The 26,998-nt window shown below is 36.9% G+C and overlaps 1 protein-coding gene across 1 annotated transcript in view; it reads left to right on the forward strand.

Annotated features, from left to right (window-relative positions):
• The window catches only part of ADGRB3 (adhesion G protein-coupled receptor B3), a 465,440-nt gene extending 438,939 nt beyond the window's left edge, over window positions 1-26,501 (forward strand). Inside the window, exons 25-30 of the mRNA XM_026090008.1 lie at window positions 933-1,028; window positions 2,403-2,442; window positions 5,100-5,743; window positions 16,912-16,947; window positions 24,308-24,412; window positions 26,313-26,501. Coding sequence (XP_025945793.1) covers window positions 933-1,028; window positions 2,403-2,442; window positions 5,100-5,743; window positions 16,912-16,947; window positions 24,308-24,412; window positions 26,313-26,501 — 1,110 coding nt within the window. The remainder of the gene's footprint in view (window positions 1-932; window positions 1,029-2,402; window positions 2,443-5,099; window positions 5,744-16,911; window positions 16,948-24,307; window positions 24,413-26,312) is intronic.
• The last annotated feature ends 497 nt before the right edge of the window (window positions 26,502-26,998 follow it).

Consider the following 26,998-nt stretch of genomic DNA (forward strand, 5'->3'; position numbering starts at 1 on the left):
TTCCAAAAGTCTCCTTGCTGTCCCTGCCATGGTATGTGTGATAATTCAGCAAAATATATTTGCATTGTACTGTCAGCAAACAGGAACTGCATTTTTCTTTGGATATGGGATCCTCTGTTGAACCACATCTTTCTGGCAAAATTGTTGCATGATAATACCTATTTAGACATACACCCTACTCAGAATCAAAGCCTTTGCTATGAAAAAGCAATTCCTGAAATCTGTTTGTCATTTAAGGCAAGTTTTCAAATTGGCTTCATGAATCATACTAATTAAGCAATAATTTTTGAGAAGTTCCACTTATATTTTTAAGAAACTGGACTCCATTCAAATAGTCCACTCATTATTATTACTGTGCTCACCCTGAAGTTGTTTCCCCTGTTTGAAGGATTTTACTCCTATAAGAGATTCAAGAGATTCCCTATACAGAGTTAGAGCTTACACCTGGAATCAGTAACATCTTGCAAACTGACTTATTCTTTAAAGTCTAATTAGAAGAGCACTATGTATCTTCCAAGAATCTTACATTTATCAAGCAGAAAACAGAGTTTGTTTTGCAGTGGTTAGTACATTTATTAAGCCTGCTTTTAGACCTGTACCAAACTGAGTGAGAAGACAGACAAATGCTATCACCCAAGAGAAATTTGGAAATTTGGGTTGCGTACCAAGTCATTCCTGACTACTAGTTAATTCTATCCATTGGCACATTTAATTCTGTGGGTTTTGTGTGATTGATTGACAGACTTTGCACCAGCTACAAAATATAGAAAAAGTATGAAATGGCAGTTAGGCATTTATGTTGACTGGCTCTGGTTTATTCAGTATGCTAAAGAAAAGCCATGCATTGTATTCCTTACAGTTTAACTTAATCTTTAATAGCATTAGAGTATATAATGTTGCACAAGAATCAGTATAAGATATTGTTTTCACAGGTTCAAGATGCATTCAGATGTCGACTAAGAAATTGCCAGGATCCAATCAATGCAGATTCTTCAAGTTCTTTTCCTAATGGACATGCTCAAATAATGGTTAGATTTTTTTTTTCCTTTGACTCTTAATTTAGTGTTTCTAACCAAAAGAAAAGAACTTACAGTACTGTACATGGCAAGTATGCACAGCTGAAGTATTAACACCATTTTAAAATATAAGTCTGTTTAGGTCATTGTCTCCTTGATTAAATCTCTTAGAAAGTTTAAATTATTGGTATAATCACTTAGTGAAGCACAATGAATTACTGTCTTCCACCACTGTTCCTTATGATGAAAGATCCTTGCATAAAACAAGGAAAAAATAATCTAATAATATATAATGAATTTTTATACCATTGGTGTAAAAAGCACTGATACATTTGAGAGTCTTCTCTTCATGAAGACTTCAAAAATATTCCCCTCAAATTAATCCAGACAAGGAGAAAGTGCTGGAGATTCTAGAAGGGGAATCTATTTAGTAGCTTGAACTAAGGAGATAGTGAATAGGTTACTATACCAATTTGGATTTACCAGTATCATTAGGTGTACATTAAGAGAAAATATCCTTTCACTTTCAATGACAGTTTTTCATTGATCATAATGGGGACAGGATCAGGCCCTAAAAATACAAGGCTCAGTGAGCAGATGCCCTTGAAAAAAATGGTGAAACAGAAAGAATCCAATGTTCGGATTTCACAGACAAGAAGGAGGTCAGTTTTAGTAAATATTTTTCAAATAATAAACCTTTCATGGAAATAAAAATGTAACAGAAAAGTACTTGAATTCTATACCAAAATAAATAGCATTTGTTTAAATGTGAAAAGTGACCTTGGATTCTCGACTGTTAAAATTCATTCTTGGTTCTGACAATTCCTTTTTACCCATTGGAATAGCTATTTTCAGGGAATACAAAGTTTACTCTGATTACTTTAGTATCAAGGACCGACAGAATGTTATATAACAAATTACCACTGAATAACAAATTGATAAAGTTTCAGATAGAGTGGACTAATTGGATTACACTTATTCACTGTAATTTATATTGCAGGCTATTTTCCATACTTCTGTTTATAAAATTATTATGAAAAACTTCCTTAAAGATGATCCTTCCATGAGACGTAGAAGTGACTCTTCCATATACATAAAAAAACTATACACTGTATCATTTTATTAAAATTATATACTCCCACCTATTTTATTTTATTTTTTCTGGTCAGGCAGCATACTTTGAAAACCACCCAGTTATACTTTAGGAAACTTTGTAAAGCTCTGCTGTTGTAAAACAATATACTTCATCTTCTCAGCAACAAGAACCACTTTTAAGAGACTATGACTCTGTAAGTAGGACATTTTGGAAGTGCTAGTTGGCAAAAAGGTATTGTGGTTTAGTTTCAATTAATAATGGCTGTCCTGTTTCATTGTTTCTGGTTACAGACTGATTTTGAAAAGGACGTGGACATTGCTTGTCGGTCAGGTAAGACCTTTGGGACAGTCATTTAGTCAACAAAAAAGAAGTCTTGTACTATTTCCTTGTGAAGTAAAAGCACGAAAAATATCAGGCTGTAATTGCTTCCAACTTAAATTTATAATTTTAAATTGATGCCACTATATGAATACATTTATTTCATTTTCTTATAAAAGCTTTTCACTAGAATTCCATAGTTGGGAAGCATCCCACAGGTATGGCTGTCTCATAGAAAGCAAATGGCTTTGGAGCCAAAATCAGCCTCAGACACAAAATTTTCCTTGCCCTGGTACACAAGCAAATGTGAAACAGTCATTTTGCTATCGAACAATTTTTTTGATGCATTTTAAAAGCTATGTATATGAAGGACACATCAGTCTGGTAGTTTTAAAGAGGGTAAGTTTTCTAAGGCTCTAAGTGAGTCAACAATAGCTTAACAACATGGTATAAGGAAAATGAAATTTGCTTCCACTTTATCACAAGTTCTTTTTAAGACATTTCAATACTCTGAACTTTAATTGGTCAGTTTTGCCTGCTTCTGCATTTTAAAATACACATTTTAACCAATTTACTTTGCCAGTTTTGCTTAAATAAAGCACATATTGAAAAATAAATGGTCTAGAGAGAATTTTAGATCTAAGAGATATCCCCAAAGGATATTTTTTCCTACAGAGGTAAGTCTGCCTAGACACTCTCTATTTTCAATGAGGAGAAACAGAGAGACCATGGGCCTTCTCTGCAGCCTGAGTCAGGGCAGGAGTCCAACTTAGCTGTTCCCCCTTACCCCCCTGGAGGATACTGTCTCTCTTCTCTGGTTATAAGGGAGGACAAGAAGGATGATCTCACTAAGGTAAAGTTTGAGTTTCCAGTTACTCACCCTTAAAAATTGCCAGCTCAGTCTTTTGCAATAAGGTACTGGTTCTTCTGTATATTTTAGCTTTATTATACATGTGTATGTTGAAAGGAGCAAGGCAGTATATTGTAATGCAAATGCATGCCTGTTACCAGCTAGTGCGGAGAAAAGTCCAGTGTTACTCCATTTAGCTCCCTTTTTTACCTTTGTCAACATAGCTCTGCAGATCAGGTGGCCATGTCAGGGACATCCTTAAGGAGGTGGACTTTGAATACTGTTGTGAATGGGCTTCACTGGGTAAAAAATTAAGTTCAGTTTCCTTTAATGGAAGATCTAATAATAGGTCACTGGGTGAACTTAACGTGTGTGACTGGAAACAGTGCAGCAACCACTTTGCATTATGTAAAATGTACTGAGGTGTAGGGCAGGTATATTTTTTGCTAAGTCACAGGGTTGGGTATCTGCAAGTGCCCTAATCCTTCACTTGTGCAACATTATTTAGAGGTAAATTATTCTTTTCCAAATCAAAAAAAACAGAGGGAGCTTTGTGTGATGTAGCGGAGTAGGCTGACTGATGAGCTGTTTGCAGTGGAACGTCGCAGTGAACTGACAGGTCCTGGAGGATCTGGGTCATCAGAACCCTCCAATGAAAAGGGATCTAAACGTAGCACTCGAGATACTCCAGGTCATCTTACTGTCTGAGCCCATGAGCTGGATTTCATTGTACAAGCTAGCACTGTTGTAAATTAACCTATTATTTTAAATTGGGACAAGAAAATCCTTGCACCTAACTAGAACATGCCAAGTAATAGGTTATTTAAAAAAAAAATCATTCTTACTATATAGCCTTTCTATTTCCTTACAAATCCTGAGTTATAGACTTATATTTAATTTTTAAGAGAAATTGAATAGAGTCTGTGCTTCAGAATGCATTCTTCAATGTCCCTAGAAGTTTTGTATTAGGTGAGGAGACTGATAACTTTTACATGTAGAGCTTAGCCTAATAAAAAGTGCTGGATGGTGCCACAACCTTGACCAGGGTCCAGACTAGAACTGGTTCATGACTGGTTTATGAGACGTTTCTATTTTTTATAAGCTTACCAAATGTGGCAAAATATGTCTTTCTGATACCAGTGGAAATCCTTCCCACTTTGGTTATATGTCACTTTTATTTAGACAATAATTGAATACGGAAGAATTAAAATAAAATCAGTGAAAAGGAACATTTAGGAGCTCAGGAACACATGTCCATAGTTATAATCTTACAGTACATCATTAGGATGGATTTACAAAACGATTCTGCCTTACAATCTGTTCTGACATTTTCCAAGAGGTTATTTGGAGTTAATAATGGCAATACAGATGTCATAGTGTATTTTTTTGGAAACCCTTAATCAAGTTCCACGTGGCAGGCTTTTACTTAAGCCGTAGGTCATCTAAGAGCTATGTGAGGAAGTAGGAATGATTGAAGGAGTGCTTTTAATTTATATAAATGACATGAGGCTTAATCAGAGATCTGTCTCAGTTGTATACAGTAGATGATAGATGCTGATGAAACAAAAAAATGAGCAGGAGGGTTGGACTAGATGATCTCCAGAGGTCCCTTCCAACCTCAACCATTCTGTGATTCTGTGATTCTGTGAAAACCCTTTTCAAAGCAATATTTATAGAATAAAAGTTATTAAATGGATTTTAAAAAAAAGAGTTAAAATGCATTGGTAAGGGGAACACTGCTAAATAAGGGCACAACAAAAAGACATAGTTTAGACAGGCATAGTTTCATGTTGTAAGAATTCTGTTCTTTGATCCACAGTTCTGCATAAAGACATAGGACCTTGCAGAGCAGCTACTATAACAGGAACCCTTTCTAGAATTTCGCTAAATGATGAAGAGGAGGAAAAAGGACCAAACCCTGAAGGAATGAGCTATTCTACCTTACCTGGAAATATCATTTCCAAAGTCATCATTCAGCAGCCCACAGGTCTCCACATGCCTATGAGTATGAGTGAACTGGCCAATCAGTGCTTGAAAAAAGACAACAGTGAGTTACGGAGGACTGTGTATTTATGCACTGATGATAACTTGAGAGGTGCAGATATGGACATAGTCCATCCTCAAGAACGGATGATAGAAAGTGACTACATAGTTGTACCCCGGGGCTCAGTAAATACCCAGTCATCACTGAAAGATGAGAGCAAAATGAATATAGGCATGGATACGTTGCCTCATGAAAGGCTGTTACACTACAAAGTTAATCCAGAATTCAATATGAATCCCTCTGTAATGGACCAATTTAATATCAGTTTAGACCAGCATCTTCCCACCCAAGAACATATGCAGAATTTACCATTTGAGCCCCGCACAGCAGTAAAAAACTTCATTGCCTCAGAGCTGGATGACAGTGTGGGATTATCAAGAAGTGAAACTGGATCCACAATATCAATGAGCTCTTTAGAGGTCAGTGACACATAAACAAATTGCATGCTCTGTTGTTCTAATTATATGATAAGATAATAAATTGTGGCTTGTGTTCACGGGTTGCTGCTAATGTTTTAAATCAGCATAAATTATTGTTTGGAATCATGCACTGCTGTTCATATTCCTCTTAGTATCGGAAGTATTTGTACCTAGAAAACAAGGATAAAGTTTCAGAACCATTCAGTATGAAATTATACAGTTCTAGAGGTTCAGCATGCCACACAACTGCAAAGGATTTCATGACCTACCAGGTAAAGTCCGCTGGAAAATACTGTGTTACCATGAGAAGAAAAATTATTCCTGCAAGATGCAAGTGATAATCATTGACCTCACCTGCAAACACAAGTAACTGAAAATATTTGTCATTTCATTGCTGACAAAATGTGTCTCATGAAAAGACCTCCAGCCAATATGATAGGTCTGATTCTGCTCTCTCTAGTGTAAATCCTGGATGATTCCATACAGTAGTTCACCATTTAGTGATTTAGTTTGAATACACAGACACATGTTTATGCAGGCATCAGTACAACTGATATGTGCAATAGGTACAGTTAGACTTCTGGCGGAACGTGCTAGATGCCAGTCATGTTGTAAAAGTGAACTGAGAAGCTTTTAAAAGGCATTGCAAGTCATTACTAGAATCTGTTTGTAGGATTTAAACATCATAAATGTACTTACCATCCTTACTTAAGACCAAAGGGTCAAATACTGCCATTCCTATTGAGTCTTTACTTATGCAAAATCAACAGTGAGGTAGAGTTGATTTCATGCACGGTCCCCTTAAAGAATCAGAAATACATTTTACCAACATTTCAAATGTTATGAAATCCAGCATTTGGTGTGAAAGAAAAAGACAAATGAGAAAAATATGGTACTTTCTTATTCTCTGAAGGAAGTTACAACTGAAAATAAATCTACTGTATGTGCAAACTTGAATCCATTAACTATTACTCTACAATGCCTGGAGTTCTCTGCATAGGGAAGCAGAGGATCTACCTGATTTTTCAATTCTCAGGCACAGAACTCTAGCCCATACTTCATAGACATAGGGGATGCTTATGGATATTTCTTTTAAAACGGAGTTGGTCTTTTATGTGTATATTGACTGGAGAATATGGGCAGAAGATCAGAATTTAGTTTCTCTTTTGAAGAGATGCCTTTAAAAGCTTTGACAGTAAAATATTTCCCTTGTCTTTTTGTATTGTGCCTGTGCTATCATGAGTGTTTGCAAGAAAGCCATAACTGCAAAAAATCGGTTGAAAGATGGAATGTAAGCAAAATAGTGACTAATTTTCTTGTGTTCTGTTTAAAGTGAATGGGTATAATCTTGGGAAAAGTTTTCACATGGGTTTCTAAAATGCTTAAGTGCTTGCCCACTTGGTGCTCAGACAGACTGGTTCATTTTAAGCACTTTTGCATCAATAAAAAAGTTACAGCCCTCAGCTCAGGTGTATATGTTAATAGATCTTAGGTGGTGTATAGGAGTTCTCCATTTTAATGCAACACAAAAACAGGTTAGCTTAAGTCACCTTCCAGCAGTGTCCCCTTCTGGCTGTCTGCAAGACCGTCTTTCAGATACTTTTAGTCAGATATTGGAGACTCAAATCCAGTCTGCTTAAGGTTAGATGTGTAAATGAGATATTTAAGGAAGGATCACAGTTCCCTGAGGAGACAGACATACCTGCAAGAACTCCAGCTGAGGTCTAAATTGTTCTCTGGAGTTGCCTCTTTCTTTCCACTGGTGACAGAGAAAACCTAGGAGACCTAGCAGAAGGCTACCTTAGTTAAGTTGGAAAAATTAGGACAATAATATCTTCGTCTCACAAAGAGTTCCGGTTCCTGAGACCACTTAGGAAAATGTGCCTGAAAATCCATGAGTATATTGTACTGCTCCTTTAGAGTTAAAATCTTTTACTGCATTTGTATCATATTTTAATTTTATCTCTAAGATGTAGCCTAGATACCTGATGTGAATCACCCTTCTGTATATCATTTTTATATTCAGAAGAGACTGCTAAATATATAGTAGAAAATACAGTAAAATAAATAAAATAAAATACAATAGTAAATTTGTAGTCTCTTCTAACTTGGTAAACATATTAGGTTTAGAAAGTTGTATTTTAGTCCACAAAGTTGTAAATAGTTAGGTTATTAAACCTAACTGAATCCAACATAAACCATGTATTAGGAAGAAAACAGATAGTAGGGTAGATCAAAAATGAAAGGAACTGTTTTGGTTTTTGAGTGGTTCTCAACACTATTTGGTTGTATAGCATTACTTCATCTTTTGTTAAAGATGTGCTGCAATGAATCAAAGATGGGAACATGGAAAACATTGTATATAAAAACAGATCCACTAGCAGACCCAGAGTGAGCCAGACAAAGAATGTGAATGTGTGTTATGCATGCAAGTGTATGAAGCAAGTGCTGAGGCAAAGCCCCAAATGATATTGGCTGGAACTGACCAGCTTGATTAACTTTTATTGCTGCCAGAAACAAATTAAAGAAGGGAGGGGAAGGGATTTCCTTCAAGAAATTTTTGCAATCACAAGTAAGATGTCATTTTAGGTTTCAGGCCCTTTTAAAATACAAGACTCTTTCAGGCACAGCTAAGCAGCAATACCTGCAGCAGAACTTGCAGCAGCACATGCCGAGATGGTTCTGCCCGTGTTTTTCAAGACAGAGAGTACAGCTAGACCGTCCCTAAAGGAGAACTTGCGAGCAGCGGGAAGCCTCTCCAGCAGCTGGTGCTGCTCCTCCACCCCAGGCCAGCGCGGGAGCAAGGGGGCTTTTCTGCACAGAGGCAGCTCCCCCTCGCTGGGCCGAAGGCTGAGGGCTCCCCGAGACAGGCGGGGGGATGCCTGCTGTGCCCTCTGCGTGGTGCAGGGAGCTGAGTGCCGCCACGACTGTCCAGTCTAGATTTCCTGGTGCTCTCTCCAGAATTACTGTACCACTATTATTTTTTATCTTGTAATCATCAGTTATCATGTAAATAAAGTGCAGTTAGGCCGTTTGTGACCTCTGTTGACATTATTTATTTATTTATTTAAGGTCAGGAATTATTAGGAACATAATAATGGGAATAGTTTTTACACTGGTTAGGGAAAGTATTTATCATTTTATCAGAATGGCTTTAGATGTCCGATGACCCATTTTCAGCTAAGAACCAACCCCCCTTCTGATTTCAGGAGTATAATTACAAACTCACAAACACTTCAAGCCGCAAAAATACTGCAGGCATAACTGTTTGTAACTGGATGCCCAATAAAATACAATATGTTAATGTACATCCAATTGTTCTTATTTATCCCCTGCATTTTGTGGTAGATACTAGTCTTTATGGTCATAAAACTGAACCAGCAAAATTAGAGGCCACTTAGGAAAATATAGGCCATAAGTTTTTTCACATCATAAAAGAAAATGATTTCTTACAAAATTCATTTCCATCTTACTGCTGAAATACCAGAATATTGTGTTTCATGAAACCAGTCTGCAGAAACATATGCATTACCATTCAAAGAATTCAATACATTTGGAAAATTTAGCTTTGGGATAATGGATTTACTCTCCTAAGTTTGTAAAAACTGATCATTTTCTGTGTTTTGCACATTCCAGAAAAAAAGGTGATCAGCTCTTAGAACAATATGTGTCTATTCAAGTAATTAAAAAGTGTATATAGAGACAGATTAAAAGTGAAGGCTGAAATGTCAGGTCTTTTTCATGTTCTCTTTTATTTAGATTTTGTATTCATTATGATAATTGGAGATGGATATTTTGGACAGAACTATAATATTAGTACAAGAAGGTATGTCCTGACTTCTAACTCTGCAGGTAGGATCCATCTCCCTTACCATTAGATGTCTAAGTGTAGGCACTGCCCTTCTGATATGGAAAGGAGCTTTTCACCTTAGGTTCCCCTTTAGAGTCAGTGGAGAGAAATGGTCACTTTTAGGACACTTTTAGACATCTGCTTTAGGATGAAGTAAATCACATGCTCTCAGTGCTGGTATCTCTGTACTGGCCCCAAAAAGGAAGCCAGAATGAGTAGTTCAGTCATAGATATCAAAAATGTAGATGCCCTAAATTTAGTCAGATGAATCCTACAGTGTGTCACAAACTTTATTCTAGTTTTTATATCTACATATTTTTATGACAAGAAAAATGCTTAGCTGGGAGTAATCAAATGCTTTATTATATAAGGAAGATTTTCAGCTTTCAGAAAGATAGTCATCTGAGAATGTCATAATATTTACATATAAGTATTACCCAGACAGGTATAAAACTAAGGATCTGCAGATTCCCAGTGTGCAAGTCAGTGATTTTTTTATTTTATTTGTTATGTACCCAAAAGTGCTCATGTGATTATAGGCACAGGCAGGCATATTAGTACATCATGGAGTTTTTTCAGGAGGAGTAATTGAACATCTGGTTAATCTCCTACACATCTCTCATATGCATGGATTAAGATTGGCTTTGCTGCCTTGGCATCAAAGTGGCTCAGAGAGTTCTCCTTCAATTCAAAGTAATCTAGTCTGAATGAAAGGACTTCCTGGGATGGTAAAGGACTGGAATTTTCTTCCTATTCTCTTATTTCCCTTGTTTATTTTTTTGTCACAGTTTCTGCTTTGAAATCTTTGTGTGGATAAAGACGTGAAGCTCCTAGATAGGAACAAGTCAATTGTATGACCAAAATACCCTTTTATACTCATTCACTAATATATTCAAGGAAAGTCACCTCCAGAACTCCTCAACCAAAGAGCAGATGTGGGACTTCAGGAAAAAATACTATTACAGCTGAGGAAATAAAGAGATAAGAAAAGACAGTGAAGTGCAAAGGAAAAGAAAAGGTATGGATAGAGAGGAGAGAAAAGAAAGACAGAAATGACAACAAAGAAGAAAGATGACAGAAATGGAGAAGAGATTTAAAATTAAAATGTTATAAATAGCAAAATAAAAGCATAAGGAAAAGAGTAAGGTCTTAAAAAAAGAACAGGAAAGGAGAGAAGTATTACATAGTTAGAACAGTCAATCTTGTCAATAAACTACCAGAGGATCAGGCAGAACAAAAGCAAAATGTAGTGTGAAGTCATTTTGATTTATGATATGAGATGTTAAAAAAAAAAAAAGGAGCGAGAATAAAAATAGAGAAACAAGCACTGCAGGAATTTCCTCTTTATCATGTTTCCAGACTGCATTTATTTTCAGGCCTTCTATATCGCAGATTGCTCTCCCTACCATTCCTCATTTCATTCTTCAATAGGCTGCAGAGACAGTTCTCCTTGCCAATTTTGTGACTCTCAGTGAAATGAAGTCTAGCCTTATAACAACCCTCTCTTTCTTTTGGTTGAGTGAGTAGGTTTAAGATTCCTCTGGCTTCAGAAGTTGTTGCAGCTTATTCTTAGGTAACTGTTCAGGAATGGGGCATGGAGTTAGGCAGAGCTGATTCTCGTAACTGAAGATGTGAAGAACTGAAATTTTAGTCAGCATTACAGAGCATAGCATGCATTTCAGACTTTATATTGTACGCAGCTATCTCAACTACATATGATCCTTAAAAAGCGTATTATCTATTGCTTATCCATGCAAGAAATGTCATATTTCCCCCAGAAGCTTTCAGAAACTCAAAAGAAGTGATTTTGGTCTGTTGAGTAAATACATATGCAGGGTCTCTTACAAAAAAGGGAGCACCATACCAGAATAACTTGCCAGAATAGCTTTGAATTGAGATCTCTGAAGTTACAGTTATGCTGTGTGTTGATGTGCTAAATTTGCTAGCAGATTTTCGGGACTTAAAATTCCCATATTAAAGACCTAATCCACTTTTTCATGAAAATTTACTGCTCTATGTCTAGCTCATATTACAATGTAATAGCCAACATAATCTTCTATTCTGAAACTAAGCTTTTTTCAGTTATATACACACAAAAGGCATTTTAAATCAAAACTGTCTATTCACATTCTGCTTTTATATCTCTGAGGGCCGAAAGAGATTTTTCTTCAATTGTGTTCAGGGAAAAAGTCTTCCCCARGCTAAGATCTTGTATGTCAAATCTAATCTCCAGGTGAATTATAAACTGCTGATAATAAGGGTTTATATTAATGGAAGCATGGTTATAGCTCTCACTGTAACATGGTATCTCTGGTTTCAATTATACTTTGCACAATGTAATATATCTTCAGGAGTATCTCATGTAATTAATCAGCTAGTGGTGTAATGCAGACTAGAATAAGGAGAAAACCAGGCATTTGTCGTTTTACAGAGATGGAGAGGGATTTTATTAGTCATTTAGTGAGAGCAGCTCTTTCCTGGTGCCAGCAGATTAGTGCATGCTGGTGTATGGAAAATATTCTTCGATGTTCTATTTTTGTCCTCCAGTGAGCAGAGTTTAAAGTTGCTCTGGAATTACACAGAGAAGCTATACATGATTAGTACAAAGTAAAATTGATTTTAAATAAATTACTGCTGCAGATCTCTTTTCACAGAGTTTCACTTTGGTCCTGGCATGAAGGCGTTTTTTTGCCTTAATATGGATTTTATCAATCAAGATCAACAGCGGTAGAAATTAGAGATGGAAAAAATCCTGTTAGGTAATCTCCTCCATCAATGCAAGAATGTTTCCCACAGTATATTTCTCCAATGCATTGTACAACTTCACTTTCAAGACTGCGGTGAAGGGCTCCACTGTTTCCCTTAGCAGATCATTCCATAGTCACATAAACTTCATTTATTCCTCACACCTTCTCTGAAATTTCCTTTATTTTCTCCTATTTTTTTCTGAACTACAACTTTCCAGATTTTTCTCACACCTGCTTTGTTTATCAGTGTTTATATCCTTCTAAGGTTTCTGAACAAGCTTCTGTGTTTGCTTCTTCCAGAGCCAATGTTAAAACAAGCTGTATTATTCTTTTATCCTTTCCTCTTGAGCCAGTGTTATTAAACCTTTAAAAGGACTTTTTGCTGCTCTCATCTGAAATTTCTCTAGTTTACAGGCATGGCTCTGTTTCTGACAGTTCAGAGCACTAATGCAAGACTCTCTTCAGACTTGTTCAGACAGAGCTATTCACATCCCCGCCCACTTAAATAGAGACTTGACCTTTCTTTTTTATAGCATTTGGAAATGTGCATTGATATCCAGTTCCCTATTTACCAGCATGCCTCAGTCTTCTCAGAATTATCCCAGATAACTCCCTGCCACTGAATAACTGCATGTATGTTTAGTCTTTTAGGCAGTCCCTTATTTAGTTACCCTTGCAGTTGTCCAGCATTAGGGCTCTTCCATTTGAAAAAAAGATGACTGAGTAGTGAATAGGGAACAATTACTCATATTTCCTGTAATATAAAAACCAGGACCATCAAATGAAATGGCAGAGGGCTAAACAACATGAAGTCCTTTGTCGTATTACACATATTTAAATTGTGGAATTCACTGCCTCAGCTCATTTTGCATGTCAAAATTACGAATAAGTATGAAACATGGTTAGACTAATGGAATAATGTAAAAAAGTGTTATTAAGCTCACTAATGCAAGCTCCTCCCAAGGAAATTCCCAAACTACAAGTGCAGAACTGGGCGGGGGGGAATATTGCAGGAGAAATATCACTTTGTACTTGTCTTTTGTATATCACTCCTTAAGCATCACTGTGGAACCTGATCAGATTCAAAATACTGAATGATATGAACTTTTGATCTGATCCTTTATGGTCAAGTGTTTAAGTTCTATTAATTAGCATTAATAATTCAACTGCATATTCCACTGATCCTTGAAAAAACACCAGCTTCCTGTCTAATCTGTGTGTTGGCTAAAATATTTCTCAGTTTTGCAGGTGGGCATACCAGTGTAACCAATTCACCAGCTCATTTGATAAAGAGATTTTTTTTTCCCCTTACTCCACTTCATTCAGCTTCTGGCTTTTGTTAATTTAAGTTGTAGAATAAGCCAGATGGTTGACTAGATTTCTGAAAGCATTTAGGTATGTGTGGAAAACCCCATTTTTCCCAGGCAAAAGAGACACACCAAGTAAACTTAAGAAAAAAAGTGTATATACAAGCACTGGTTAAGAAGTTGTTTGCTTGTTTTAGGCTTGCTCTATAGTATACAGAAACTAGGCAGCTTCCAATTAGTACAGAAGGGAAATGATCCCATCCCTATAAGTCAAAGTCAAGATTCCCAATGACTTCATGCCTCTGAACATTTTCTCTCTCTCAAAAATATCGTTACAGTCATTTCAGTGCAATGATATAGCAGTCAGAAGGACCTGATCTTGTACCTACTGGTGTCACTGACAGCATTGCAAATGACTTTCACGGGTGCAGGAGCACATTCATAACCAGCATCCTTTATGTTTTAGAAATTCACAGGACATCACTGCTGCTGCTTTGGCCTATGGCACTTACATATTTTTTTCTATGTCTTCAGGGGAATAGGCTCTGACAGAGCCTGTGCTTTATTTCACCATATGCAGTCACGGAAAAAAAGTAAAGTACAAGCACAGAACAGATGTTCTTTACTATATAGGTTTAAAATAAGTGTGTTCATGATAGATTTTTGTTGAGCCCTAGAAAAATCCTCACTGAGATAAACGTGTGCTGTGACCTGGTTGGTCACAACTGGTGTGATCTAAGGGCAAAATTGCAATAGTGACATCTTTCTGACAACAGCGGAGTTAAGTATGTTGCAGTCTGCTAGATGTTTCTTCTTACCATGTAAAACGCATTAGAGCTGTCTGGCTGCAAAACCTGATAACTCAGCTATGCTAGGAATATTTTTATTGCTTTCAAGCAGAATTAAGGCAAAATACAAAACGCTCCAATTTTCTAAATCACAATATCTCGCAAACTACACATCTCTTTCTAAATTTTCCATGTATTCATTTAGGATTCTTAGTCAAGTAGTTCAGTGAAATCAGGTTTATTACTGAACTGTAGCTTAAAAATAGCTTCTTCAAGCATTTTTCAAAGCTGCTCCTGTAAACTTCACCTCATTATCTGCTGTATAAGTTTCTTCTTTTGTAGCCACTGAGTCTTAACAGTGGTAAATGTGCTCTGTTTTGATCATACCTTGAAAATAAATCCTTATTGGTTAGAGATATGTAGATTTCTTCAGGTGTTATTTTACTGTGGAATGATAAAAGACCTATCTCAAAGGTGTACTTGTACCTTGGTCCTCTTCATATGAATGGGAAGTAAGTACTTAGTTTTCTTTAAGAATTTTGGGCATAATCTCATTGTGTCTTTCTTACCAACAAAACATGCTACTTATTTTTGAAGGATTGGTTGCACTGTTTTTAAATTCCCCCTTTAAAGTGTGTTAGGTTAAATCAATCCTTGACGATTAAAGAGAGCTTCTCCAGAGGTCTTTTACTGTTTTATAGACCCATCTCTTACACCACCTCCTAACTCTTTAGGCATTAGAGTGCGTAGACAGTGTGACATTGGCCTTCTTCACATTATTATGAATTGAAGCAAGTCAAAATTTTCCAGCAAGACCTGGGCAATATGTCACAAAATGGTCACAAGCATTCAGACACCAAACATTTTCTGCTTTTGGCAACTGAAAGACTCTGTTGTAAAATTATTTCTTTCATTTGCAAGAAAACAAAGCAGCTTACTGAAACCTGGATATTTGTTAAATTAAATAAAATCAAAGTCTAATGAAGTCAGTAATATTATTCATCTTGACTTCAGCTTGTTTGTATTGTGCCTCACTGAAGAAATGAGGTACATTCTGAAAAGGCTTGTTCACCATGGCTTAAGCCATCCTATCCTACCACTAAATTATCATGAAAAGGAGAAAACATCTGGGAGAAGCATGCGGGATAATAAATTTGCACCTCATCCATAAAAAATTATCCACCCAACAAGGAACTTGCCTAACATATTTATTAGGACCTTACCTCTATACAGAGACATCTATATTGTTTGGCTATCCATCTAGCCTACTCATCTAGTTAACCAGGAACCAATGAAATAGTTCCCATTTCTGACCTTCAGCTCATGACTGATACAAAGCATATTATGCATAATGAAGAATTAGCTTATCTGCTTGGCCAGGAAAGCAATTTAACCAACCACACTCACTATTGTTCCACAAACAATCACCCAATATTGCAAGTACCTCAGTGTTTGTCATGTGAGTACAAATATAAGGACCAAGTTTTCACACCACCTAAGGTTTTGTTCACAGAAGGAAGTCCCAATCATCAGTTAAATTGTAGCACCTCCTTTCCCTTCCTGGAGTACTTCTCCCTTTCTTTAACTCTCCTTCCCCAAAGTGGTCTAGTTTCTGCGTCTTTTCTTTCCATTCATATGTTCCCTCCACTCTTTTTTCTGCTCCTCCTACCCCTGTTTTCTGCATTTCCTTGGTCTATTGCATGCCATTTAATTTCCAGCCTTAAAAAAAAAGAAGTATTTTTATCTCTTCCTTAAAATATTTCTGCTTCTTTCTGATATAATTTGACTTCATAATTGGTTTCTTTTTGAATCAGTAAAAAATTCTGTGCTAAATTATTTAGGAGATGTGTCTAAGCAATCAAGCAATTATTCCACTGCTAAAGAATTCTTTATTTATATCAGATGCTTTGAATCAGATTTGTCATAAGTGTAAAACAAATTAATTGCTTTCTCCATCCAGATTGTCACTGCAAACAAACAAGCTGAAGCCTCTATGGAAAATATAGACGGCTTGGGCTTGATTTTGCTATCAGCTACCACATTAAAATCAACAGAGTTGTACCAACGTAAGCCTGATATAGGGAAGAATCATTTCTGTATATCTATACATAGAGATAGATGTGTAAAGAGTATAAAGATTATGATAATTTGCAAATACCACAGAGAGTATAGGAACAGATATATTTTATATACCAAAACGTTCAGTTGCATACAAATAACATAAATATTATGCATCCCAGTGAAATGCAGTCTGTTTTCATTTCAGAGAAAAGAATATGATACTGGTCTAATGAACTGTATGCAAAGTCATAGATTAATCCTAAAATATCAAGATAAAATCTACAAACTCTCACAGAATACCTAATGTATATCTGATAGGAAAACAAGAATGTTATTTACACTCATTAATATGATTTGATGAATAGTCCCCTTGTTAATACAACCTCTTTTTTCTTTCTTTTTTACTGCTTAATAGAGAAGAAAATCACGTTATTCGGACCTTGACTTTGAAGTAAGTTTTACTGAATTATTCTGGGTTATTAAAAATATTTTCATAAAAGTAAATGTGAAGTGTTCATTTTAACAGATTTTAGCTTTCTGACATAGTAGATGGCATAGGATTGTTCAATTGGTACTGTACAAAACATGATGAGAGATTCATTAAAACTACTTTGGTGCAACTTGCTTGTAAAATATCCTGAGATCAAACTGTCATACTGTAATATTAAGGCATCATGGTTTCACTTTTTAAATTCCCTCTTTTCATTTTCATATGCTTTTTTTTTTTTCTTTGTTAGCTATCTACTGAAAAAGTGTGACACTTGCATAGGACAGGCTACATTATCACAGAACCTTGCTTTGTTCAAGAGATTCTCAATCATTTGTCCTATTTCTCTCTTTCTTCAAGACTAATTTACTGGTATATGAGTTTCCCATTCACATGAATGTCTCAAATTTTGAATGACCAAGCACTGAATTTGTCAAAGCTCATGGATCACATGCTATCTAAAAAATCAAATTTGTGTAAGGTACCACAAGCAGGATTTCCAAAATTTCAGACTTAGTTCCCACCGCATGAATAGGTTTTATTGCATTAGGCAATGACAGTTTTGATCCATCTCGGTCCCTGTGATGAAGTCTTTTAGGGTTTTGCTTATTTGATTTTTTTCTCTAAATGTCTCTAGTCTCTACCAAAAGCAATATAGCAGTCAGTTTTCAAGAGAATCTTAACAATTTATGGATTTCGGGTTTTGCATAGATTGTCAGTTCATGCATGTTAATAGTTTGATAAAATTCATTATGTGTGTCTCCAGAGAAGTGGATCATGTTTGTATCTAACCAATGCACCTGGGACTAAACTTTAACATCCAGTGATCATTATATATCAACCATAACTTAAAAAATCACCCTCCCTGTTTCCTTGTGCAAACACAAGCATTTTTTATTAATATTTAGGCTGTAAGCACATCTGCTTGCAGATTTCAGATTCTAGTCCATGTTTACTGCTGTGCTGATACAGAAACAAGAGGCAGGACTAGAAAAATACAACTACAGTAGTGGTCAAAGGAGCCTCATAATGAGCGAAGGGATTGCTTTGATGACCTACCTTTGCTGATGTACTGACCTTCCATGGTCATGATTGTGGTTTCTTGGAAGTTTATTATCACTTGTTAATATCCTATGCCATTCCCCCCTTAGAGGTACAGTCGTCTTAAGTAGTCATGTAACATCTCAAATAGAGCACCTCTCAAATAGAGCACCAGACAAAGACTCACGCAGTAAGTTTAAGGAAAATAAAGTGAAGAGATTATCCTAAATATGCTTTAGGATAAATGCTTTAGGATAAATGCATAGAAAGGAAGAAGAAGAAGAATGTGAATCAATAACAAAATTCTGATGTAAAAGCAGTTCTAAAATTAAATGCAAGCAGTATGAACAGAAGTTTTATAATTATAGTGATATAAAGAATTCTGAATTATACTGTTTTCTATTGAAAGGTAGGAATATCATGCTGTTCTCTATGAGAATGTTCTCTATGGCAACAGATACTAAAGCACTCTTGCTACCACACTCAAGAGAACATAATCCAACACCAAATAAACACCAACAATACTGTGCACATTCTGTTCTCAAGAATCAGGCCTCCCATTAAACATTTTCTTTTGACTCGCATTGTATTTAAGAGGCTTATACCTTTTTCTTGTCTTTTTTGCAGCATCGTTCCTGCATTTCCTAATATTTTTAGAAATATTATTATAATCCAGGAAAAAAATTATGTCTGTATAAAGGAAAGGATGGGGCCATTGGGATTGGAAAGGCCATTGAGAATCACTGCTGAGGAAATAACATCAGCAACAATACTGTGCCAGTTGCTGCTGCGTTTTAGAAGTATGGAGTCAAACTAACCCCATCTCACCTCCCTGTTTTGTGGTTCCTCTGGTTAAGCCTCTGGGCTTTCCTGTGTTCTTACACATAGCCTGTCTGTCTGTCTGAGGTACAGTAAGAAGAAGTCATACAGTGTTAATATAGCCACCCAAATGCCTGCACTCAGGCAGGCATGCTGACGACGGGAGGTGAGGTGGTGTTTCTGTGGTTGAAATGCTGCTCAAGTCTGGTACCTCAGAGCAGCTTCACGGCAAATTGGAACTGAGCTTGCGCTTGAGTTATTGGTCATACTACTTAAAATTTAACCTTTTCTCCGCTTTGTCCATGACCCATGCTAGTTGGTACCCTGCGAGACAATGTCCTACCACAGTTCAGAGGATAACATATGTTATTCTTAGTATACAGTATGGACAAGACAGTGTCAGGCTTGGCTCTCTTGATCCTTTTCCATATAAAGCTATGCCAGCAAACTCTACACCCTCAAATTCTCCCACATGTCTCCATGTCTCCCTGTATGCACAAGACATACCTTCAAATGATGTCTGTCTTAGTAAATTAAACATTTTGGGGAATATACTTGGGCAGCACAATGCAGGTATCTACAAATGATCTGTATCATTTCAGTCTAGACCAACCTTTTCTTTCCAAACAGTTCCTGAATGTGCTTAGGGAACTAAAATGAACCTAGGTACTGTTCACAATAGCGAAGTTGGTAGTAGGCCTCCTACTTTGGAGACAAGACAATTTAGCAGTGTTCACGGAGAATATTCCATCCTAGGTGTTGCCAGAGAATGGTCTCAGACATGTTTGATTTACTGCTGTAGAGGTAGCCATAGTTTCGTGAGTAAATTAAACAAACAAACAAACCTATGCTAGTGGGCTGCAATGCAACACTCACCAAAATATAGATCATTTGAAGTGAAAAAAAAAAMCCCAAAGATGTAAAAAACCTCAAATCCAGCTGCTATGTAGTGTGAACACAGGCAGTCCATGAATATACTCAGCACCTTAAAATAGTCTCTGTCCCCATTACCTCCAATGTGTGTAGAAATACAGTTGTAGCCTTAATGGACTTTGCAAAGGACTGGAAATAATAAAAGTTCTGAGACTGTGCTGGGTAGCATTATAGATAACTTATGTCTCCAGTCAGAAGGAGGAAGGGGAGAGAGAAAAAGATGGCATCCAAATTGGCCAGCCCTTATCATAGATCTTGCACTGGTTAAAGAGGAGGGCCCAAGTTAGAGAGAATTTCCTGAGTACTGGGGCCAACTGTGTCTTGTTTTGCCTTTTTAAATATTTTAGCATTACATAATGGTTCATAAAGCATCCGCTTATGTAGAAGAAAGAAGATAGATGGAAACAAACTGGGTTTAGTTCGTAGGCAGAAAGTATTACTGCTAAATAATACTGTCCAGTATTAGATTCTGCAAAACAACTTTACAGTTCTTTTCTTGCTATTAACAAGGATTAGTTTAGACTCTTATTCATGTACTCCAGTATCCAAAACACCACTGAAATTCATAAGTCTGGGAATTTTGGATCGTGGCTGCCTCTGGCTGTGATAATCTAAGTGCTGCCCCCTCCCCCAGCCTCAGCCATTAAGTTCTGTTTTTCTCTTTTTCTCATGAAAGCTTAGCACTAACACTTAGCTGTCCGATCAAATAAAAGTCATTCTAATTATGCTGAACAGAAATACAGATGCTGTGGAAATTCCCAGGAGAACTTTATAATAGGTGTGCACTGTCACTTACAAAGACATATAGAAGAGTTAAACACAAATATTGGCATGCATTTTAAGATATAAGATCACAACTTACCTCTAAATTCTGTGAGAGTACCTAACTCCTGCATTCCTCCCCCACAGACACTCACATACACACCTTTTTATACCAGGTATTCATTGAATCTACTCTGGCAATAAACAACATTTATGCCAAATAATTCAGAAAAGCTCTCTACACCCTGCTCCCCAGGATTCAAGTTATCTATGGCTCTTTTTCAGCTCCACCCATCAGGAAGAAAAAAGACACACAGGATGAGTGTGAATATCTGAAAGTCTTCTTTTCTTTCCAGATCTGTAGAGTCTCATCAGCAATTATGCTAAATTGATATTTAATTGTTGGAGCTGGATTCTTTCAGATTTTTAGCTGCGCTAGCCATTCATCATAACAATATTACAAACTCGCACACAACTTTAAAATCCTTGTCTTACTCACCTATATGCAACTGTCCAAGAAGAAAGTGAGAAAAAAAAGCATGCCTGTGGGGAAAAATCCTTTGCAGTTCCTAAATTTGGCAACTGATCAGACCTACAACATCTTGAAAACACAGCATGCTTCCATTATAGGGCTGAGAAGGCATTTCCCTGTCTGTTCTTCACCTTTAGCTATTTTGTATAAAATTCGAGAGAGAGCGTCTTTACCCGTGACAACAGAGAAAACCTTCAACACATATTGAACGACATTACTATTACTATCATTATTAAACATAGGATTAGCCAAGAATCTTTAGCAGAATATTTGTGATTGAGCTAGAGTTCAGCTAAAACTGTATAATAAAGAAAAAAGTGAATTCGATAACAGAGTTATGTCTGAAGTCCTTCCCATTTTGATGATAGCAATCCACACCCTGCAGTCCTCTTCTGGGAGTGGGTGCTCATCAGAGTAAGGCTTAGTCTTTTCAAAACACAAGTTTCATGTTATTTGTGAGTGGAGGTGGAAATGTGGAAGGGATGCCTCACCCGGTTCAGCCCAACCAGCTTTAGGGTGCGGGACACAAGAGCTATGGAGGCTGCAGGAAAGACCACAAGAAGATGTGCAAGTCTGTAGCATGGTGGCTAACTCAGGGGCTTCTGGGAGGGGATGCAGCACGGTAGGGTGAATCTCTACCCATGGCTAATGGAAATACACTTTCTAAGAGCAGCATCAGCCTGTGTTATCAGGGCTCCTATTCCACCCTGTTCAAGTACTGATGCTACTGCAATCATCCTAGTATATATTAGTCAAGACCTCTGTATTGAGCAAACATGTACATCTAGGACTGATAAAACTGTGTTTTCCACATTGCCCATTTAATAGAGAAAAAAATGGATTAAAACCCCACAAATACTTTGTGGGTTAGTTCCTCATGAAAGAGAAAGGGATATCCAATGGAGCATATCCTCTAATACCTTTTTTGCTTCTAAATTTTAAAAGGAGATAAGATGACGCATTCTAATAAGGAGTTAAAAAGATGGCTAGAAATGGAAAATTAAAGTGGGAAGTTTAAGTTGCTGCATCTTGCTAACAGTTCAGATCATTCTTTATAAGCAGTGAGGAGGACAGAGCATCAGTGAGCAGGAATTATCAAAATGAAGCCAGAAAAATACAAAGCAACTAAAAAGACCCATAGGTACATGTGCATACCAGTCATTCTGCATTTAAAAACAAAATTTAAGTCTTTTTTCTGGCAGACTTCCACTGAAAGTGTTTGATTTCTCCTCCCACCTGCTTCTCCTCAGGAATAATGTAATGAACTGAGTAAGACAATTGCATTATTCATATTTGCTATTTAACGAATTCTTGGGTACACGATTCAGAAAAATATCAGAAAGTAGCATTCTCTATATTCCTATCCTACTATTAAAAAGTTTCCAGCTGGAGATCTTTGTTTCACAGTCAAATGCTATTTCTTGCTTTTAGAGACAGTATTTTAGCCCATCAAATTTGTTTTATTCCCTGCAGCATGTCTCCTTATTTCAGCCAATAATAATCTTTGATGCAGAACCTTTCTTTTTAAATTCTATGTATATGAAATTTTTTACATATCCCTGTCTACCATAACAGTAATATCTTAAAAGAATCCCTAGGAAGTCACTTAAGCGAGCCTTCCCTCATAAGTTTAGATCAGCTGTCTCTGGTTAAATTATGTTTTGCAAGGAGTTCCTCACCAAATTCTGCAAAATTGCTTCCCTTATTCAACCCACAACTCATGTTGAGTTAATAGGTCTTTAATTGCTTGCTATATCTCATGTCTCTTTTGTGAAAAATGTTGCCAATTTCCTGTTCTCAGAAGTGAAACAAGTTCTCAAGGTACCCTGTGGCTATGTTAAGGATGATATGGTACCATGGATGATATTATACATATGGATCATATTTTACCACTACAGCATAGTGGTAAAAAATGCATGGCCAAGAGAGCAGACAAGCCTCATGAAATTCAGAAGCACAGGATACAAATGAAAGATAGGTTAAAACTGGTATTGGTAAAGTACTATTTGAGGGCCAGCTACTGCCACTCCACTTTAAAAGGTACTGACCCTGACTTGGTGGAAGGAGTGTTACTTGCTGGGAAGGCACACTCAGGCACTGTGTCCATAAGTTTGTAAGGTTTGTCATGTTCACTGCCAGGGAAAAGCAGGTTTGATAGTTAGCAACAGTGTACAGAGCCTGATGACCTGCACCTTTCCTATCAACATTATTGGCTGCTGCCCTGGCCGTAACTCAGGTCCAGACGGCTACGAAAGGTTAAGAAAAGCCAAGTTCAGACCATCTGCTGTTGGACTGAGCTGAAGCATCCTCAGTCCTTCCTGTCCCCATCCACCCAGACCACAGAAACTTGAGACTGGCCTAACAGTGAGCAGCCTCCAGCACTGCTCTGGAGGCCAGTCTAAGTCCATGTCTGAGCATGGACTTGTTTGGAAATCATGTAGATGGTAGGCTTGAGAGTCTAGCCTTGAAAACAGTCTTCGCTCCACATCTAGCTGCCAAGGCAGACATATAGCCTGAGGGCTTCTCCAGTCATAGAGGCAGCCTGTACCCCTCTTGCATACAAAAGCCATACAACTAGTTCTTATGGAAGGGTACCCTGTGTGGGGACTAGAATAAAGGGGGTTTCCAGTTGCCCAGTCCGCAGAATAAGAAAGCAGGTAAAACTGAAAAAACTATCCCTACTTGTCTTAATATGAATGCCATTAAAACTGCATTTTGTGATGATCTGAATGACAAGATGACATCTAATTAAAAAAACATAACATTTGGGGCTTCTTCCTTTTTGGCCCAGGATTCTTGAAATCAGTGCTTTCATAAAAATTACTCTTATATGTCACCGTGAAACATAATACAGTTGCATCCTTGTTGAAATTAAAATATTAATGTCTTCCGCACTGAAGACAGAAATTCTAGAAAATATTCCTAATGCACAAAAGAAAAAGATCCTTCTGAGAAACTACCATCACTTTCAAAATAGTTCTGAGCTAGCACAAAAAGAGTGTCTCTTGATTTCAGCAACTCAATAAACACAGGGTAAAAACAGTCATTTCTGTATGGGAAAAGCATTAAAGAGAGCAGAGAGAACACTCAGTGCAATTCATTTCCATTGACTGAGTCTATATGGAAAAGATGGCCCTGCCAAATTCAATTTACTTTACTATGTTGGGGGAAATAATGGTTCTCTTAAAAAAGCCCAGATTCAATTATAAATATATGCAATTATGTTCCATTTTGCAGAAGGTCATGCATACAAGGAAGAGGCACATGGAATTGTTTCAAGAGTTAAATCAAAAATTTCAGACTCTGGACAGATTTCGGGATGTACCAAAATCGGGCAGTATGGTAAGTTTTCCTTCTTAGGTATTTCAAATATACTGGCTCCATAATATTAACAATAAAAGAAGAGTGTTTTGAATTCACTATTATTTCCTGAGAAGACGTCTGTCTCTGCTACTTTTAGATAGCCTCAGAACTGAGAACAAAAGATATTTTCAATAATCTAACCTATGACAAGACTCATTAGATTTTACAGCTAGACCATAACTAATTCACTGACGTCAGATGACAAGTAATTGAACTGTAGGGAACACATTTAAAATCTATATGTGTCTACCAAATCTAAAGGACTATATAAAGAAGGCATCTTACTAATGTAATTTGGCCAGCGGGGCTTTTCTTCTAGCTGGGCAAACAGATATTAAATTAGTAACTGTAAGTAAGTCCAGCTAAATTCACCTGAAAGTGAGATAGGCCAGAAAGCACACAGGGTCTCTGTAATGCTGTATCTTTTCTGTAATAGATTTATAAATATTTACCATTGGAAAAGCAAAAATTAAATCATCCTGAGTTGACTCTGCTATAATCATAATTCAAATTTATACACACACATTCATATGCACATGCATAACACTCTGACTACATCTGATAATGAGAGCAAGGAAATAGTTGATTCTGCCTAATTAAAACAGCAAATTTAGTGTGACATATTTTTAGCAGTAATATTATGATTAGTAATAATTTTATACATAGTTTTATAATGTGAAAATTGTACATTAAATGCAACTCAGCCAGAATTATTTCATTCTATAACTTCTAATGAAAAGTTGCTCTCAGACATAAAGAACAGTCATTAAGCAGATGTGAGGTCAATGGATTTACTCGTTTTAAACCAGTAGAAGTTTGATCCTGGCTCTTTGATGGATTAGATGAATCTTTGGCTGTAATATGTGTTATTTTGCACCCAGTTCTCACTCACACCCCCTATGAGATTTGCTGTCTGTGTGGAGTTTAAATTCATTCAAAAATCTTAAAGAGAAACTTGGTGGAAGAACTGTGTTTTCCTGTGTTTCACATCAGCACTGTTTTTTGAAGGGTAAAAAGCAGCCTAGAGAAATGGTCTATCTGTAAGACAATGGGAGAGTGATCCAGGTACCTAAATATAGACATCTCAGGCTATTTTAGATACCCTAGGGTATCCTACTCCACAGCACAGTGCAGTCAATGATGACACAGGACTCATGGGAAACCTGCATCTATAATGAAATATAGTTGGCAGCCAGGCAGGATATCAAAAGGCATCGAAAATAGCACAAAAAAGCTTAGGTTTGGCAACTGAATCCCACCCAACACATTATAGCAGAAATCACTAATGAACTTGGTCTTACTCCATAATGAATTTACCATATAAAACTCAGCATTCCAAAAAAAAATCCATGGACAGTACAAAATAACCAGCTTTCAGCCTGTGAGCTCATTAACCTGTGAAGCAAGGTGGCTCTCACAGACTTTCCAAGGACGAGGTTTCTGTTATTCTGTCATGAACAGCAACCTGTCCCAATTTAAAATCAAGCTGGCAATCTCTATTTTAAACCACTCCATATTTCCAGACAACAAGCTCTTTGTAATTACCTTCCCTTCTCTTCCCCTGATTTTCTACACAACTGTTACTAAAAAGATGGATCTTGTTGCTGGATCACATGGCTGTTCCTCACTTAAACTGGCTCCTGTGAAAGGAAGGGTTTGGCTGGCAGCTCAGGTGAGGAGGCTGCCAACATATTGATGGCTCACAGAGAAAGCCAGTCAAGATGTTGCTGAACGCAAGCCAGCTTGGCTCCCTGCAAAGTCATTTCCTCTCTCTGACTTCTTTGTCTCAGGAGAGTACATTAGTGATCAGCTTTGTAAACAGAAAACACATTATTTCATTCTTGCATTTTCTAAATCTTCTTTCTTCTTTGGTCTTCAGGAGAACTCAGTGCCGAACAAGGCTCCATGGGACAGTTTCAAAAACACAGGCGAATACCAACACTATACAACGATAAATGTATTAGACACAGAGGCAAAAGACGCTTTAGAACTAAGACCAGCAGAATGGGAGAAGTGTCTGAACTTGCCTTTAGATGTGCAAGAAGGTGACTTTCAAACAGAAGTTTAACAAAAACAAAACAAACTGAACAAAGAAACAAACAAAATTAATTCATTGCACTGACAATAAAGAGACTTGGGGAATCCTGACACTCCTGTCTGAACATTGTGACTACTTTATGTCAGGCTCTTCCTGTGCCAAATGTCAGTGGTTTTTTTCGTACAGTATATTCCCACTAGCATGGCTAGTGGAGAACCAGGTGTACAATTCTTACCATCGTGTGTTGTAAGTACCCGTGGAATGGATTTGTAAGGTAATCTTTATAGATAAACCTCAAGCAACGATTCATGTTGTAACAGCTTCATTTGGTTTAGTTTTCAAAAAACTTCACCATGAAGCACAATGTATATATTTATGCAGTTTTTAAAGTTTATAACAGTCTGTTTGGCCATTACTACACTTTTTACTTTATAATATAAAAGCAAAGTTTTTGTCATTAAATGAATGTCTGTTGAGCTACATTCTTCATTGCTTTAAATGCAATAAAGTAATAATCTCACTTTTAT

The sequence above is a fragment of the Apteryx rowi genome, unplaced genomic scaffold (assembly GCF_003343035.1).
Source record: "Apteryx rowi isolate R43461 unplaced genomic scaffold, aptRow1 scaffold_84, whole genome shotgun sequence".
NCBI lineage: Eukaryota > Metazoa > Chordata > Aves > Apterygiformes > Apterygidae > Apteryx > Apteryx rowi.